At 50.0% G+C, this 19,118-nt stretch overlaps 1 protein-coding gene across 1 annotated transcript; it reads left to right on the top strand.

The window, feature by feature from the left end:
- The first annotated feature begins 810 nt into the window (after nt 1-810).
- On the top strand, nt 811-3,363 carry Cdk5r2 (cyclin dependent kinase 5 regulatory subunit 2). Its single transcript, XM_055616694.1, has one exon. It carries the CDS (start codon nt 921-923, stop codon nt 2,046-2,048), a length of 1,128 nt encoding a protein of 375 aa, XP_055472669.1. The 5' UTR covers nt 811-920; the 3' UTR covers nt 2,049-3,363.
- The last annotated feature ends 15,755 nt before the right edge of the window (nt 3,364-19,118 follow it).

Genomic DNA, 19,118 nt, shown 5'->3' with positions numbered 1-19,118 from the left:
CCAGGGGCCAGATCCAGAAGCAGGGACCACTCACTAAGCATTAGGTTGTCTTTAGACTACGTCCTGCTCCAGCCCAGTGAAGCGAAGACCCTCTGCCCCAGGAGGCAGGGTTCAATTGCTCGGGCTCCTAGAAGTCTCATCAACTACCATTCTCTCATAGAGCAGTAATGTGCCTGAAGTAGTGCCCCCACCCCCCCACCCCCGCCCTGGAGGGGGGGGCAATGATAGCAACCGGATGTCCAGATTGGAGAAGCCAGAAGGTGCAACTCGGGTGTCTCCATGAGGGCGCTCACTGCCATATTGCCCATTAAACAAACTCCAAGGTGAGCATAAATGGAAGGCTGTTCCCATGGCTTCTATACTGCAGCTTGGACCCAGGATAGCAAAACATTCAGATCCACGGTCCTAGGACCTGGAGGAATTGATGGGAACAGTCATTTTCGCCTCATTCCAACCCCCTGCCCGGCCAGAGACGGAGACCCCAGAATCAACCCCTCCCACCCCGCTTTTCATCCTCCTCTTCTCCCTTTCCCCTTTCGGCTAAAAAGGTAAGGGACCGGAGCCTCCGGGCGGTGGGTGAGGCGGGACTTTAGGTCAGCATGCCACGGCCTATTGGCCAGAAGAACTGCCGCTCGAACTCAGCCCGAGCGGGGATTGGGCGCAGGAGGCGGGGCGCGGCGTGGCGAAGGGGGGGGGCTAAGGGGTGGGGCTGACGCTGCAGCTGGCGCAGCTCGGGCTCAGAGCAGCCGCCGCGGCGCAGCGGAGCGGCTCCTTTCCCCCCGCCCGTCCGCGCGCCCGGGCCGGGGCTCGGCGCCCCCCCGCCCCCCACCGCCGGGTCCCCCGGGGCTGCAGCAGCAGCGGCAGCGGCGCCGCCCGCGGTTCCCGCCGGGGCCCGGGCGCCGGCCCCCCGGCTCTGCAGGATGGGCACGGTGCTGTCGCTGTCCCCCGCTTCCTCGGCCAAGGGCCGGAGGCCGGGAGGGCTGCCGGAGGAGAAGAAGAAGGCGCCGCCCGCGGGGGACGAGGCGCTGGTGGGGGGCTACGGCGCGCCGCCGGCGGGCAAGGGCGGCAAAGGCGAGAGCCGGCTCAAGCGGCCGTCCGTGCTCATCTCGGCGCTCACCTGGAAGCGCCTGGTGGCGGCCTCGGCCAAGAAGAAGAAAGGCAGCAAGAAGGTGACGCCCAAGCCGGCGTCCGGAGGCGCCGACCCGCTGGTCCAGCAGCGCAACCGCGAGAACCTTCTCCGCAAGGGCCGCGACGCCTCCGACGGTGGCGGAGCGGCCAAACCCCTGGCCGTGCCGGTGCCCACGGTGCCCTCGGCCGCCGCCCCCTGCGAGCCCCCGTCGGGGGGCAGCTCGGCCGCCCCTCCGCCGGGCTCGGGCGGGGGCAAGCCGCCGCCGCCTCCGCCCCCTCCCCCCCCGGCCCCGCAGGCGGCGGCTCCCCCTCCGGCCCCCGGGGGCTCCCCTCGCCGGGTCATCGTGCAGGCGTCCACCGGCGAGCTGCTCCGCTGCCTGGGCGACTTCGTGTGCCGCCGCTGCTACCGCCTCAAGGAGCTGAGCCCCGGCGAGCTGGTGGGCTGGTTCCGCGGCGTGGACCGCTCGCTGCTGCTCCAGGGCTGGCAGGACCAGGCCTTCATCACCCCGGCCAACCTGGTGTTCGTGTACCTGCTGTGTCGCGAGTCGCTGCGGGGGGACGAGCTGGCGTCGGCTGCCGAGCTGCAGGCCGCCTTCCTCACCTGCCTCTACCTCGCCTACTCCTACATGGGCAACGAGATCTCCTACCCGCTCAAGCCCTTCCTCGTGGAGCCCGACAAGGAGCGCTTCTGGCAGCGCTGCCTGCGCCTCATCCAGCGGCTCAGCCCGCAGATGCTGCGGCTCAACGCCGACCCCCACTTCTTCACGCAAGTCTTTCAAGACCTCAAGAACGAGGGCGAGGCCGCGGCGGGAGCCGGGGGGCCGCCGGGAGGGAGCGCGCCGTCCGCCCCCTCCGCCTCGGCCGCCAGGGACAGCTGCGCGGCCGGAGCCAAGCACTGGACTCTGAACTTGGACCGCTAGGGAGACCCAGGGGCCCGTCCCCCGCGTCCCCCCATCCACCCCACCCCTCCCCAGCCCCTCACGCACACCCGGGACCCTCTCCCCCATCCTCACCCCCACCCCGGGACCATCCAGCCACCGCCGCTCTGACTGCTGTCCTCTACGATGCCCAGGCCGGGCGGGGGGGGGGGGGGGTGGCCGAGGAGGAGCCGCCCCTGTCCCGCAGGGGAAGGTGGAGGCTAGGACGCCGGAGGCCATGGTGTCTGGATTCGCTGGGCTTGGGGTGGGCGTGGGGGGACGAGCGCGGGAAGGGCGCCCCCGACTTCGTCCACCCTTTCCCCCCGTCTGTCTGCGCCTCCATCTTTCCATTTCTGCCCCTGCCCGGGTCTCTCCCCTCTTCCCCGCTGTGGGCATCTCAAAGTCCGCCCCCCACCCCCCACCCCAACTCCCTGGGTTTCGTCCGGTTCCTCACCTTTTCTGTGTCTTCATCCTTCCTCCAGTCTACAGCTCCCTCTCTCTGCCTTGCCATTGGCCCTCCCTGGGCTCTGCCCTTCTCCGCCTTACCCCGGGCCTGACGGGACCCCCATGGCCCTCCCTGCTTCCCTCGCACCTGTGTTCCCGTGTACCCTTCTTGTTCTTTTTCCTTCTTCTGGTCATATGTCACCACCTTCCCCTCCTCTCTTCTTCCCCTCCCCCTGCTTGTGTCATCCTGCCCTTCTCCCTCTAACCCCTAGACTCCACACCCCTCTCCCCCAGACCAAAAAGACCCTTAGTTTTTTTTTTTTTTTATTTGGATAGACTCAAGTGGACAAGCGATTGCAGTCCCACGTGCCCAGGCAAAGATCAGGGTGATCCTTTTCCTCACCCCCACAGCCTCTCCCCACCTTTGCCAACGTGTTGCATGCTGGGAGCTGAAGGGGAAAGGGCTGCTCGCCTTCATTCAGGAGGCTGAGATTTGAGGGCAAGATCCAACCCGGTAGACCACCCCGCTTGCCGCGGCCCTGTCTTCTCTGTGGATGGTCAGAAAAAGAAAGAAAACTCTTCTCGTTCTGGGGGAGGGGCGTCCCCTTCCTTATCTTTAGATTTCTTGTTCTATCTCCTCCCCACACTTTAATTTATTTCGCTGTTTCAGGAGGGAGGGTGGGAGGGTAGGGGGCTGGGCCGGGAATTGTCCGTGGTGCTGAGCTGGGCGGGACCGGAATACTGGGAGAGTACCAGGGACTGGGTTGAGCCTGGGGCCCTGTCCAAGGTGCCAATGATGCGGGCCGGACGGCGCAGGCCGCACTGTTTGTCCGTCTGTCCTGGAGAGAACTATAAAGCGCTGGGAGCGCCTACAGATGGTCTTGCGCAGGCCTTTCTTTGGGTCCTCGGAGGGAGGGTGGGGAGGATCGGGAGTAGAAGTGAAACTGTTAAGGGTAGGGCAGGAGGGCGAGAACCAGGGATCTGGAGGGAGGGGCAACTTGCTACCTGCTCCTGCCGGGCTTCATTTTAGAGTGAAGAGTAATAAGCCAAGGGTTGAGGTTGAATCCACCTCCCCATCCTGGCCTCCATCTTGACTGTCCTGTCTCCTTATTAATACCCGGGCTACTTAAGGACATGGTAAGGGCGGTAGAAGGCATTCCCCCTCTGTGAGATGGCCCTCGAGACGGAACTGGCCAGCCACGGTAGCTGTTTTCATTTCTCTCCATGCTTCCCACCAGGAGCCCAGTCAGTCCTGAGTAGATCTGTGCTCACCTCTCTCAGTTGGGATCTGAGCAACCCTCCCCCACCCCCCACCCCATGTCACCAAATCACTACCGGGTCGCACGGAGGCTGCTTTAGTCACACGCCTACCCAGAGCAGTCTTTGGAGACCCATTCGTGCTTGAGACTCAGACCTTGACCCTTGGCCACCAGAAAAGTGCAGATACGGGCAGAAACAAAAGGGGAAACGGAAGCCCTTCCGAATTGAAAGAAGGGAGGAAATGAGCCAGTTGGCTCCGAATCCCTGCCTAGCCCCCATTGCCTTCTTAGTCACATAGCGAAACAGCACGTTCAGGGTCGTGTCTGCTCAAGGAGGGCTGACCGCGGGCAGAATGTTTTGCGGTTGCGAGCCTGGTGGCCACCGCGGCCGCGAAGACCCAGAAAGAGTACCGGGAGCTGCCGCCAAGAAAAGGGCCTCGGGCTCGCTGTCCGTGGTGCTGAAGGGCGAGTTCGTGCAGGGTGGGGGCTTGCAGCGAGGGAGGGGGACTCGGTCTAATGATAGATCTTCTGAATAATTTAAGAGCGGGGTGTAAGCCATTCTGGTGGCAAGTTACAGAAGTCTTGCCCGAGAACCCGGGGATGTTGCCTCCCCCTTGCCCTCCTCGGAGGACAGGTCTTGGCTTTCACCTAGCACATACCCATAGCCCTAGCACCCGGCCCGGAGGCGGAAATTCTCGGTCCAGATTTGTGAATCGAGTTCCCGGGGGAGGGGGAAAGCCAGCGGAAGGGAAGGCGGGAGCAGCCGCCCATTGGCTGGAATTTGGCGCAGTCAACGCGGTGCCGTCATCTCTTTGGATTTGGGAGGAGGGAAGGAGAATCATGGGTCACTGCGCGGCTGTCGCCATGGTAACCAGACTGAACGGGCGGGGCCATCTTCCTACTCTCTTACCTTTCGGTGGGGAAAGCACCCTGGTTTTTCTAATTTGAAACTAATAAGTGAGGCTAGCTACACTTGACTGGAATTTCAGAGTTAGAGCAACCCAAAGGGGACGAGGAAGAGACTCGGAAGTCGATAGAGATCTTTAAAAACCTTGCCCTTGGGAGATTCTAGCGACTGCCTGGAACTCATGGACACAGCGTCTTCTCTCTATTGGCACGGGAGCACACCTAGATGCCCTCTCGTGCCTCCTGGAACCTATGCTCTGACGCTGAACAACTCCTGTGAGGAGGGGAAAAAATCAGCTGCTAGCAGCGTCAACTTGCCTTGTGCGTCCCAAAGCGGGAGACACTGCCATGATCCGATTAAAGTTGGGGGTGGGGTTCTGGAAGGTTGAGAAACCGGACTTCATGGAACAATTAGCCTTCTGGGTAACATTTGGTAGGAGTCTGTTTTCTCCGGGTGGAGGGCAACAGGAGGAAGGGCCCAGAATCGTCTTCTGAGAACACAAATAGAGGCATGTAAGTGAGAGAGAAATGTAAGAGAGTCGAGTACCTTCTCTTTCCTGACAGAGACTGAATGCATCCAGGTTGGTGAAGACGGCCTAAAACTCTCTGGAGAGCCCCGAAGGGCCGGGAGTCGATGAATGGAAATGGAATTTGGGAGACGGAATCTTAGCCGGAGCTATGACTCAGCACTTGCCCTTGCAAAGGACCAAAGCATAGGGCCTGGGAAAAGCGGAGGGCTGTGGGAAAGCACGATGCTGCATCTACACATGGCCAAAGGCACATATTCCAACCCACGCAGACATAAGCGACTTCATACTGACGAAGGTTCATTCAATTAGATACATGTATGTGCTCTCCCCTTCTGTGTCCCCCTCCTCGCTGGACATTGCAAGGGACATCCTGTCCTGAGAGCCATGCTAGCCTGTCCCCAGAATACCTTAGTGCTTATTGGAAAAGAAGAAGTGTTAAAAAAAAAATCCCAGATATGGGAGGGGAGTTGTCATGGAAACCCCTTTGCCTGCCAGCCAGGGTGCCCAGCAACCAGAGCATCTGGCAGTATCCAGGAGGGTATCCTATGGCCTCTGCACACTGGGACTCTGCCTCAGGCATTTCAGACGGGTGCTCCTGAAAGGTTTCTTCCAGGGAGCCTCCAAACACAACACCCCCACCCCAGTCAAACTCTCAGACTAGGAGGGATAGCTGGAGGCCGAGTGAAAGGATCTCTTAAAGTACCCCTTCTTCAAGTACACCTTTGTAAACGGTGTTCTTTCCCACTACCCTTCAGGGTCTTACTATGTAGCCAGGGCTGGCCAGGTCTCCCTGTGTAGACCAGGCTACTCTGGAACTTGGGCGCAACCCTCTGGTTATCCTGTCTTCGCCTCCTGAGTGCTGAGTTACAGGCAGGTACCACCATTCCCAGCATCAAGGAGTTCTCTTCCTGCCCTTGTACGTGGTCATCCATTATCACTGAGTGACCTCCAGAACAGAAAACACGCTTAGCCACTGACTCATCTTTTCAACTCCCCACCTCAACTCCTAGCTTCCCGCTCTCTCAAAAGCACTTATTTATTTATATGAGTGTTCTGTATTTCTGTACATCTGTACACCAGAAGACGGCATCAGATCCCAGCACAGATGGTTGTGAGCCACCATGTGGTTGACTGAGAATTGAACTCAGGACCTCTGGAAGAACAGCTAGTGCTGTTAGCCACTGCCATCTCTTCAGCAGCTTGTCTCTTGAGCAGTGAGCTGCTCTTAAGATCTTTTTCTGCTTGGAGATATTGGCCATAATAATTATCAGCTTCTCTTAGGAGCACTCTCTCAATGTCTTCACACCCCTTAGTCAGTTGTCTGTGGTTAATATTTAGCTTTAAGATTGTAAATCTTGAGCCAGGCATGGTGACACAGGCCTGTGATCCCAGCACTCAGGAGGCAGAGGCAGGAGGATCTCTGTGAGCTCGAGGCCAGCCTGGTCTACAAGCCAAGGCTACACAGAGAAACCCTGTCTTGAAAAAAAAAAAAGACCATAAATCTTAAAATCAGTCTCTGCATAATTTGTATATGGCAACTTAAAACTCAGGACGTGGAACAATGAAAAATATAGAGAGATAAGTACCTGTTTACAAAATAAACTTCCTGCATGATATTCCACCAAGAAAAAAGGATGGTCGTAACAGTATGGAGGCTCACAGCAATTTGGGAGGCTGAAGTGGAAAGATTCCTTAAGCTTACAGCCATCGTTTTCAACCTTCCTAATGCTGCGACCCTTTAATACAGTTCCTCATGTTGTGGTGACACCCAATCATAAAATTACTTATGTTGCTACTTCATAACTCTAATTTTACTACTTTATGAATCATAATGTAAATAATGGACGTGCAGGATATCTGACATGTGACCCCTGTGGGTCTCAGCCACAGGTGGAGAACTTCTGGCCTATAGGATCAGAGCAGCCTGCATAATAGAGTGATACCCTTAACTCGAAAACAAACAAACGCTTTCTTTTATTATTCCAGAGAAACCACACAATACCAAGGAGCCTCTAAGAAGAGTGACTAAGGCTTGTGCACCACTGCCTGGCTCCCTTCCTCAAAATTCATCTAAATCTGAGCAAAGACTTAAAGAAAAAATGTTATACCACCTTAGATGAGGAGACAATCAGAAAATATTAAGTAATATTGTAACTATCTAGACTTTTCCCTCAGGAGTTCCAACTAACAGAACTGGTGTTAGAGAAATACTTAAAGAAATAGGGAGAGCTGACAGGGATTTTCAATTTTTAAAAACTTTATTACGGCTTGGAAAGAGAAAAGCTGGACTCCATTTCAATATTCACCAAGAGTTAATCAGGGCTAAGTAAACTGTGGCATATCCCACTTACTGAATTTTACACTATTCAGTTAAAACAAATGAGTTAGCTGGAAATGGCAGTACCCAACTATGATTTCTATATTCATGATGCAGAGACAGAAGGATCATAACTTTGAAGTCAGCCTAGGCTGCATAGCAAAACCCTGTCTCAAATAAATAAACAAACATGTAAACAAATAAACAAACAAATAAGTAAATAAGGGCTGGAGCAATGGCTCATCAGTTAAAATCTCTGGCTGCTCATCCAGAGGACTGGGGTTGGACTCCCAGCGCCCACATGGCAGCTCACAACAGACTTATAACTTCAGTTCCAGAGGATCTGATGCCCTCTTCTGGCTTCCAGGGACACTGCATGCACAGTGAAGCACAGACATACATGCAGGCAAAATATTCATACATACAAAATAAAGAAAATTAAATTAAAATAATAATACAGTCTTAGTATTGTGTGCAGTTGAAAAACAGTAATTAATACATAATAGTACATATTAAAGTCAAAACTTACATATAGGCTGGGCTTGATGACACACAGCTTTAATGACAACATCCCAGAGGCAAAAGTAGAGGCAGAGGCAGGCAGAGTTCTGTGAGTTCGAGGCCACATAGTGAGTTCCAGGTCAGCCAGGACTGTCTATTTTAAGATTCTGTCTAGGGCTGGAGAGATGGCTCAGAGGTTAAGAGCGCTGCTTGCTCTTCCAGAGGTCCTGAGTTCCCAGCAACCACATGGTGGCTAACCATCTATAGACCATCTATAATGAGATCTGGTGCCCTCTTCTGGCCTTCAGGTGTACATGCAGACAGAACATTGTATGCATAAAATAAATAGTTCTTAAAAAAAAAAAAAAGAACTTAAAATCTTAAAAAAAAAAAGATTCTGTCTAAAAAAGAAGGAGAAGGAGGAGAAGAAGGCAGATGAGAAGGAAGAGGAGACAGAAGCCTGTAATCTCGGCACTTTGGGAGACACAGGCAGGTGGATATCTGTGACTTCAAGGCCAGGCTGGTCTACAAAGCAAGTCCAGGACAGCCAAGGCTACACAGAGAAACCCTGTCTCGAAAAAACAAACAAAAAAAAAAAAAAGAAAGAAAGGAAAGAAAAATGAAGAAGGAAGAAAGAAGGGAAAGAAGGAAAGAGAGAGAGAGAAGTGCAGAGCGGTAGCATGGCAGCTGGCATGTACTAGGCTTTAAATAGGTGAGAGCTGACATGCACCTTTCATCCAGCTTGGCTGTGATAAACACCAGCGGTTGCACCTTTTCCCATTTACCTCCTGAGGACAACTAATGAATGAATTTAAAAAGTGTTCGTCTTCCATGGTCAGTAAGTTGTGGCTAACTACATCTTTAGAACATAGCTACAGGGACCCACTCCTTGGTGTTTAGATTCCTCTCCTCTCCTTAGGCTGTGTTTGAGCATTGCTTTTCTTCCAGGACAGCTAGTTCCCTGGTTGTCCTGGACTCGCTTTGTAGACCAGGCTGGCCTTGAGCTCACAGCGATCCTCTAGCCTCTGCTGCCCCAGTGCTGGGATTAAAGGTGTGCCCTACCACTCGCCTGCTGAGCATTGAATTTTTGCATTTAACCTTAAGATTTTTTTTTCCTGATTCCCTTATAGTATATTTGTTTCATTAATTAATCTATTTGGGGAATTTTTTAATTTAAAAAGTTTATTTTATTGTATTTGTGTAGAAGTGCTTTGCCCACAAGTATGTATGTTCGCTGTATAATGTGTGTGCACCTAGAGCCCACAGAGACCAGAAGAGGGCACCAGAGCTCCTAAAACTGGAGTTACAGATGGTTAAATCACCACGTGGATGCTGAGAACTGAACCCAGGTCCTCTATAAGAGTAACAAGTGCTCTTAGCTGCAGCTCCTGGAATTTATTTTTTAAGACTTATTTATTTATGTGCTTTATGAATATGTGTGCTCTGCTTTCATGTTCATCTGCATGCTAAAAGAGGGCATCAGATCCCATTATAGATGGTTGTGAGCCAACATGTGGTTGCTGGGAATTGAACTCAAGACCTCTGGAAGAGCATCCAGTGCTCTTAACCGCTTAGCCATCTCTCTAGCCCCAGGGAATTTATTTTTTTATATATTGGGAAGTTGAAATATACTGGTTTTTTTCCCTCAAATTAAGAGCATTTTTTTTTCCAACTTTGAAGTCTTTTCCCCCCTAGTAAATACTTTACAATGGCTATATTATTATTGTTGTTGTTGTATATAATCTGAAGCAGTGTTTAACTATCTTATCCAGGCTGGCCCCAAACTCCTTCCTCAATCTCCTGGCTGCTGTGATTACAGGTGTAGGCCACCACGACCAAGTGTTATCACTTATTAAGTTCTCACATGTACATTTATTTCAAAGATCTGCTAAATTCTATTGTTCTCCTTGGCTACTAATGGATCTAGCTACACCTTTAATAATTAGGATTTGGGGGGGATGTTTTATTTGTTCATTTGTTTATCTATGGATATACTTCAGTGGTAGAGCCATTGCCTAGCATGTACAAAGCCCTGGGGTTGACCCTGGCACTGAAAAAAAAAAAAAAAAGACAAATTAGTTTTGCATTATACTCATTTTTTTTGGGGGGGGCACTTGTTTATCTCTGGGGGAGGGGCATGAGTGTCGTGTTGCACCTATGGAGATCAGAAGATATGGAGGCCATTCTCTCCTCCTTCCATAGAACCCTGGTCCTTGAGCCACACCGCTGAGCTATCTCACTGGCCCTTATTATTCTTTTGGCGAAAGAGCTTTAAGACTGTTCCTGTCGAGTTCTATAAAATTTCTTTGAGGGTTGGATTGGAACTTGATCATTTTCACAGACCAGTTTGATCTGAGAAGCTTACAGCATTTAGTCTTTCTACCTAGAAGCATACCCAGGCTTCCCCTTCCTGAGATCTTTGCTGGCCTTGGTGAAGATTTAGAGCTTCAGGTAGGAGTTTCCTGTGCTTGTCATTAGGTTGATTTGGGAGCATGCTTTTTGTTACCATTATAAATCTGATTCCCGAGTCTTTCTCTTCTTCATGCAAAGATATCGGAAAAGAATAGATTTAGTAATGTTGATTTTATTCTTACTGGAATTTTGTGAGTTTTGTGTTCTAATTTAATTTCTTAAATTTTATAGGCAGGCAGTCAACTGTCTACAAAAAACTGTCTTTTTGTTTTGTTTTTCAAGACAGGGTTTCACTGTGTAGCCCTGGCTGTCCTGGAACTCATTCTGTAGACCAGGCTGGCCTTGAACTCACAGAGATCTGCCTGTCTCTGCCTCCTGAGTGCTGGGACTAAAGGCTTGTGCCACCACTGCCGGGCATACATAAACTGCTCTTGAAGGGCTTCTTTAAAAAATGATAGGTAATGAAGAGGTTGGATCTAGGGATGGTTGGGGAGGGAATGACTATGGTCAAAACATGTTACATAGAATTCTCAAAGAACTAATAACTAAAAAAGGAACTCACATCACACACACACACACACACACACACACACACACACACACGTTTCCATCACCATGAAAAAGAGCAAATGCATGCTCCTAACTGCTAGGCCTAAATTTTCTTGTCTTAATGCATTGACTGTACAGTGCTCAGCGGTAGCAGTGAGATCAAAGTTAAAAGATATAAAAAGAGATATTTAAAATATTAATTAAAAAAAAAACACAACATGCAGGCATTTAATCCCAGAACTCAGGGGGCAGAGGCAGGCAGATCTCTGGGTTCACGGCCAGCCTGGTCTACAGAGTTGAGATCCAGGACAGACATGGGGAAACCATGTCTCAAAAAACAAAACAAAATAATGATTTATTTCATTGTATGTGTATGCTTGATTGCCTGCAGGTATGAGCACCAGGTTCACACAGTGCCTGAGGAGACTAGAAAGGGACATCAGATCCTCCAGAACAGATGGCTGTGAAGTGGCCCCAGGGATCTGGGAACTGAGCCAGGGCTCTTTGCAGTAGCAGCATGTGCTCTAAAATACGGAGCTGTTGCTCCGCCGTCTTGTTTTTGTTTGTTTGTTTCTTTGTCTTGAGACAGTCTTGATACTTGCTCTAAAGTAGCCTAGAATTTGCATGGTAGCCCAGGCTAATCACAAACTCTTATCCTCCTGCCTCCAACCGCTTTTTTAAAATAAAGATTTATTTGTTTATTATGTATACCTGCATGTTCTGCCTGCATGTATGCCTACACCCCAGAAGAGGGCACCAGATCTCATCATAGATGGTTGTGAGCCACTATGTGGTTGCTAGGAATTGAACTCAGGACCTCAGAGAAGATCAGTCAGTGCTCTTAACCTCTGAGCCATCTAAGTGCTGAGGTCAAAGCCATGTGCCATTTTACCCAGCCGGTTCATTACCCATAACTTGGGCAGTGTTTCTCATATTTCAAAAACTGCCTTTTTATTTGTCTTTGAAACTTGAATATTCAGTTTTGTGTATATTAGTGAGCAATACATCATCTCAGGTCATGTTTTAGAAGCTGATGAAATTCTAATCAGCATAATCACTCAAGTTACTCATTTTGTGGCTGAGCACCCACCGAATCGTGGCTGACAGCATGATCCTGGAGATGTAGAAGTTGGCAATATAAGAGGGACTGGCTGGATGTCCTTGCAAGTCCTTTATCTCACATGACCTTTAAAGGCAGCATGATGTCCTGTCCTGGGCAAGATGAGAGTCTAGGGCTGAGTCTCTCTAGCTGCTGATCTTAGGTTATTCAGCACGTGTGCATTTCAGGTTTCTTTGTTTTTATCTTAAATCCATTCAACAGAAGCAAGGCTCTCATAACTCTTGTGCCAATCAAATGCCTTCTACAGGAATATGGCTGTTGCTGAAGTGATAACAATTGCTATAGTAATTGAGCTATTAATAAGTATTGTCAGGGGCCTGAGGGACAGAGACAGAGTTCACAATGGTGCCCCAGGATGCTCCCATCAACTCTTCTGGCCCCTGAGGCAGTGGGGACCCTGGAGACTGGGTCTCCCGTGAGCTTTCCTGTGACCTGGGCAACATGTGTTTACTTCTTCCTGCCAAGCCTGAAGCCCAGTGGGACCCATGTGCCTCTCTTTGGAATGCCAGCCAGGGGACTTGCTTCAGTTGCCACTGTGTAGAGGAGGGACTCCTGTTAGCCTAGCTCAGCACAGCAGCATTCCTGAGTGGAAGCCTTTGGGCAACAGGCTTGTCCTCTCCTGGGTCTCCTCACTCCAGGTATCACCCCCCAACCCCCTGGGCTGCTTGAGAATAGAGGGATGGACAGCTGAGCCCCACCTCCACGGCATTCACCTACTTTTTTAAAGACAGGGGTCTTATTATGTAACCCAGGCTAGCCTGGAGCGTGTTTGGTGAGCAGGCCGACCTCAGATTCATAAGCGACCTCCTTCCTCTGCCTCCTAAATTCTGGGACTAAAGGACTGCGCCATGGCCTGGCCTACTCACCTACTTTGTGATCGATGTTGAAGGGAGGTGAATTTGAGACCCTAAACATGGCCTTCATACCTGTGTACTATTGCCTGACTGAATGTCCACGCTATAAGGAGCGGTAGAAACAATCTGAGATTGGCAGGAAACCCAGGCTCTCCTGTTTCCTCGCTGTGAGACCTCAGGGGCTCCCGCACACCTAAGCTGTCATATAGGGAAAAGAAGCACCGGTTGGTACGGGGGGATGTGTTCGGGCTGGCTTCCCTTCAATAACAAAATATATAGATACTTGTGTAGAAATGGTGTGGTGTCTGCATAAAACCCAGGCGAATTCTTTCATATGCTCTAAATCATCTCTAGTTTGCCTGTTATGTCTAATACAATATAAGTACTATGTGAACAGCTGCTGCGCTTAATTTGGGGGAGGAGAATACTGATAAGGAAAAAATCTGCATGTTCAGCACAAATGTGATTTTCCCCAATTTCTTTGTTTGTGTGTGTGTGTGTGGTGTATGTATGTCTACATGTGTGTGCAGGTATGCTTACCCAGGAAGGTGCATGTGGAGCCAGAGGTTGACACTGGGTGTCTTCTGTGTCACTCTCCCTGTCTGTCTCTCCCTCTCTCTCTTTCTCTCTCTCCTTCTCTCTCGACAAGTCTTCTCACTAAACCTGAAATTTGGCATTTTGGCTGGCCAGCAAGCCCCCAGGATCCACAGGTCTCCACCGTCACACTGGGCTTATGGGTGTGTGCCATGCTTGCTTTGTTTGGTCTTCACATGGGTGCTAGGGATCAAACTCAGGTCCTCTTGTTTCTGCAGAAAGCACTTGAGCCCCTGCGTCACCCCTCCCAATGCCCTCGGATATTTTTGATCCCTGATTAGTAGAATCTTCAGGTGTAGAAATGACCCACTGGCCAACTATAGTAACATTCCGTCTATGAGAAAGGCTGCCGTTTGGCTAGGGAGATAGCTTATTGTGGAAAGTGCTTGCTGGGTGAGTGTTAAAGCTTGAGGTCAGATCCACAGAACCCCAAGAAAAGCTGAACATGTAGTGTGTGTGTGTGTGTGTGTGTGTGTGTGTGTGTGTGTGTGTGTGTGTTTAATACCAGTGCTCCTGTGGTGAGATGGGAAATAGAAACATGATAATCCTCAGAAGCTTGAGGGACAGCTAACTGGAGGAACACAGAGGTGGGCAAGAAACTGTCTGAGGCTGCAGAGGTGCCTCAGAGGTTAAGAACACTTGCTGTGCTTGCAGAGGACCTGTGTTCAGTTCCCAGCTTCCACACAGTGCTTTATAGCTATTCGTAAATCCACCTGCAGGGAATCTGATGACCTCTTAAGGTCTCCATGGGCACTGAGGACACGTATGATGCATACGCATACATGCAAGAAAAACACCCGTACACAGGAAACAAAATTAACAGACTTTAAAAGCAAAAGAGAAAGGCTCATGTCAAATAAGGTGAGTACTGACACCAGAGGTTGTTCTAGTACTAGGTTCTAGTATATGTTCTAGTACATGTACTAGAGTGCATATGTGTGTGGACCCACACACATTAACTCACATATGAACAAGTGCACACATACATATGTTCAGAAAAATACAACACAATGATAAACAAAAGGTACTGTTGCAAATGTTAGATGAAATCTTGTGGATGGATATGCTTTATACGTTGTAAGTCACATAAGGTGGTCCTGACTCTAGCCCTTACGTGCATAGTCACAGACGTGGCCATCTACAGATGGCATCTATAAGACAGATCCAGGGCCTGTGTCAAAAGTAGAAAATAATCACAGGAGCTGAGCATGCGTCCCAGACCCCACTTACCATCCGAGCCTGAGACCCTGTCACACTTTCTCCGTTTATCTTCCCTCCCCACACCTCACATCTCTCTGTGCTGCAGTATGGAAGAAAAAAAAAAAAAAGATAGTACTGCCTGGAGCCTCCTTGACAATTCCTGTTGTGTTGCTAAGCAACTTGACATCCTGATCCAGAAAGAGGAAGCCGTGCTCCCTGGCCTTCCAGCCTCTTCCTGCTACCTCCTCTTCCTCCTCCAGCCTCAAGAAAGCAAGGGGTACTAGAAAGAGGGCTCATCCTCTAAGGCCACTCACTGTTCTTCCAGAGGACTGGAGTTCAATTCCCAGCATCCTCGTGACAGCTAACAATTTTAACTTTGCAGGTACCCAGCACGCAAGTGTGCAGACATACATGCAAACAACGCACCCATACCATACACATAAAATAAACAAGTATTTTTAAAAAAAACAAATAGTGGAAACACACATTCAGACAGAGAGGCAGGAGCACTTTCCTGATTCACGGGAGAGCTGGCTGCAGAATTAGAGGATTAGACAGCAGGGGATGGCAAGACATCTTAGTCACGCTTCTGCACGGATCAATGACCACCTAGAGCAGTGCTGAACGGTTGAGGCACAGGCTGTCCTCAGTTAACAGGTGTGTCTCAGCAGCACCTCTACGCAGTGCTGTTACCATCACACCCATTTTTCAGATGAGGTCACCGAGGCACACAGGTATGAGTGGCTTGAAGTCATAGCTTGTAAGTAAGAAAGCCAATACCCACACTAAGGAGGTCTAGCCCACAGCCCTAGCTCTCAGCTGTAACATTACACCACTTTTAATTACAAGACTAGTAAGACAGGAAAAGAGGAGATGGGAAACCGGACTGGCTCCAGCCAGAGAGAATGCTCATAAAAAAAAAAAAAAAAGTCATAGTCGATTGGGTGTTGAGTTGCTTTCCTCTAAATATGAGACGTGCTATCCTGGGATGGAGGGAAGTCATAGAGACATCATGCTGACCAAAGCAAGCCAGAACACACTATCAGAAAGAAACAGAGTCAGGCACCACCTCAGCGAGCTCCTCCAAGCTTAAGGGACTGTATGCAGGTGGAAAGTGAAGAGTAGCGGAGGGCAATGCATTGCCAAACAGCTCACCAGTTCTTCCCTATCAGTCAAAGCCTCGGCAAGGATGCTGAGAAGTCAAGCTGTCGGCTTAGCCTTTACAACCACGTGTCTCATGCTATGATGGGACAATTAGCATACACCTGCAAGGGGTGAGTGCAAGTCACACCCACACGAAGAAACAATCCAGGTAGCGTGAGAAGAACTTGGAGAATGGTGAGGGTTTCGGCTCTGAGACTATTTACTTCAATCTTCCAAGCCTTTGTTTCTTTAAAACTGAGGTAACTTGGCAAGGTGTGGTCAGATCAGAGAGCATACTGCTTGAACAACATTGGCACAAGGCAGAGCCTGGTGCTAGGCCAGGTTCGGCAAATGATACGGTGTATTTTTAGGATCAGCAGACCCAACTGACTGAATTCTAAGCATCTCAAACAAGCAAGCTAAAGAGGGTCTAATGAATCTTAAAGACATATTGGAGGGGGAAAAAATGAAACCAGAAGGGGCTCCAAGGAGAGTACATCCCAGTACAGAAGTGTCTGTGTCACAGGAGAAAGCACGTGGGAAAGCGCTCCATCAGCCTGTGTGTTCTAGGTAGCACAGGTCCTCTACAGCCACTCAATCCCAGACAGACAGCGAGGCCACAGACCTTTACATGCCATGTTATCGGGGCTTTGGATGCCATCTTCAAGAGCATGCAGGGCAGCAGAGAAGACATGGGTCACTGCTTGGGAGTGATCCTAAGCAAGGCCATTGACCGTGTTTGGGACTAAGGAAGACGCCATCAGAGGAGTGAGAAGTGGTCTGGCAGGAGAACCAGGTAACACAGGTTCCAGAACAAGCCCCTTGATTTTGGCTAGTTCGTTTGCCATGGGGGAGGCTTGGTTTATTATTATTCTCCAAGAAGTTGGAGTTACAGCCGTCCACCCCCGTAACCTCAGGGGAGGTGCGTTGTGAAAGCATTTTGTAAGCACTGCAAGCTTGCACTGCAAGCCCATGATGAGAGGTGGGGGCAATCGATCTTGTCACCAGGGAAGTGGATGAGATGACCAAAAAGGGGTTCAGAACTTTAAAGATTGAAATGGGGGCTTTCCTCTGGGTAAGACTGGAAACAATAATGGGTTCTTGTTGGGCCAACGACGATGGGGGAAAGGGTCAGTCTAGAAAGGCAAGGATTATCAGGAAGCCGGATTCCGTTAGAGTGTGGCTACTTGGGGCTGAGAATGTGGTAGAGAATTCCCAGCATTCTGGAAGCCCCACAATCAACTTCCAGTTCTGCAAGACTGTGTCTTCTCTGGGGTTTGAGCAGAACAGTTGCCTCAAGAACTTGACCTATCACGGCAGCAGGGGAACTACCAGAGCTGAGATGGACCAGCGACAATGATGTACACCTCTAAGATGCTGAGGTTGCACTTAAATCTTACCATCACCTTGAACAAATGCTTTGTAGAGGGAATCCATGTGACCCCTGAGGATCCACAGAGCAGTTTGCAAACCTACGGTGTAGGCTCAGAATTTTCATAAGGTTAGAATGGAAGTCCGGAAAAGAAATGAGATTATCTGAGGAACACAGAGCAAGTTCATTGACAAGCCATGACTATGACATGGATGTTTTGTTCCCAGTCCTGCATGAGCCCTCTAGAGACTAGCTACAGGAACAGAAAAGAACAGAGTTGGGTGGACATAAAAATGGGGTTTCAGTAGGGCGTGGTGGTTCATGCCTGTAATCCTAGCACTCTGGGAGGCAGAGGCAGGCTAATCTTTGTGAGTTCGAGGCCAACCTGGTCTACAAAGGAAGTTCAGGACAGCCAAGGCTACACAGAGAAATCCTGTCTCAGAAACCAACAGCAGCAATAAATTTTTGAAAATGAATGAGATTCCATAAATGAGATCAAGTAACTGAACATCTCCCAGCTGTTCCACAATGACTGAAATCTCTTCTTCATCCACTTATGGGACCTCAAGGAGCACGAGGTTAGAGAAGACCAGGGTCCACCCATCCCCACTTTCAACTGTTCCCAAAAGGAGCTGACACATGCCATTGCCTGGGGTCCTTTCTTAGCTGAAAGTGCCATCAGTTTTACTGCAGCTTCCAAGCACTGCCCTCAACCAGCTGCATGCAGCTCCTCTCCCTCAGGACTGTTGTCTGGATAAGGGAGGACAGTTCTCAGACCCTTTTCCCCACTTGATTCCCCTCTCCGGGGTTCTTCCTCTTCACGTCCTGGTCCAAAGCACTGTGTGGCTTCCCTTTTTCCTCCTCCTAAAAGTGCTTATTCTGAGCATTACATTCCAGGGATGGGGGTGGGAGATGAGGCATTCGGCAGAGGGTGGGTTCCTTCCTCTACCCTGCACTCCATATCCCCATCAATCCTCAAATCCAGTTTTTCTGCATGTCATTGTGTTTCCTAAGATACCACTATTTCGTACACAGCCTCTGCTAGCCCCAACCTTGGTGTGATTTTTATTCTGTCTCCTGTTGTTTCATGTAAATATCTAAGAACAGGAGGCTGGAGAGATGGCTCATCAGTTAAGAACACTAGCTGCTCTTCCAGCGGGCCTGGGTTCAATTCCCAGCACCCACAGGGCAGCTTACAACTGTGTGTAACTCCTATTTCAGAGGATCTGACACCCTCACACAGACACAAAGACACAAAGACAAAACACCAATGCACATAAAATAATAAGTATTTTTAAATGCATTTAAAAAGAGAGAGAGAGAGATTTAAGATTTAAGAGATTTAAGGGCCTTCCAACCCTTGCCAGGAAATTCTTGTCAGCTCAGATTTCTTGATCCTTGGTCTCTTCTGGTGAGCGCCATCCCTGAATAGGTCTGTAAGTGTGCTAGTTCCCCAATGCCCTCAGCAAGCCCATGGCTCGCATATTATCTGGACTATGGGAGTCCATTCTCCATCTCAGGAGCTGTATAGGATGGGACATGGAGTGTGCCTGTGCTAGAAGTTCTGGTGGCAAAAGCAGAGTATCCTGAAGTTTTAAATGCCATAGATAAGGGGTGGGGAGATGGAGCAGTACTTAAGATCACTTGTTGCTCTTGAAGAAGACCAGGGTTCTGTCCCCAGCACCCACATGCTAGCTCACAATCACCCAGAATCCTAGTTCCAGGAGAACCCAGCACCCTCTTCTGACCTTGGCGGACACCAGGCACTAGCGTGGTGCACAGGCACACAGGAAGGCACAACGCTTACGCACATGAAATGAATAAATCTTTTGAAAAGTGGCATGGAGAACAAGGTCGTGGCGGTGCATGACT

This window comes from Psammomys obesus, unplaced genomic scaffold, assembly GCF_907164565.1.
Source record: "Psammomys obesus unplaced genomic scaffold, mPsaObe1.curated_primary_1811, whole genome shotgun sequence".
NCBI classification, from domain to species: Eukaryota; Metazoa; Chordata; class Mammalia; order Rodentia; family Muridae; genus Psammomys; species Psammomys obesus.
This window is presented reverse-complemented; position numbering and strand designations above follow the sequence as displayed.

Bases quoted from the DNA above. Each gene is read 5' to 3' on its own strand.
- Cdk5r2 (XM_055616694.1), top strand. From the start codon at position 921: ATGGGCACGGTGCTGTCGCTGTCCCCCGCTTCCTCGGCCAAGGGCCGG.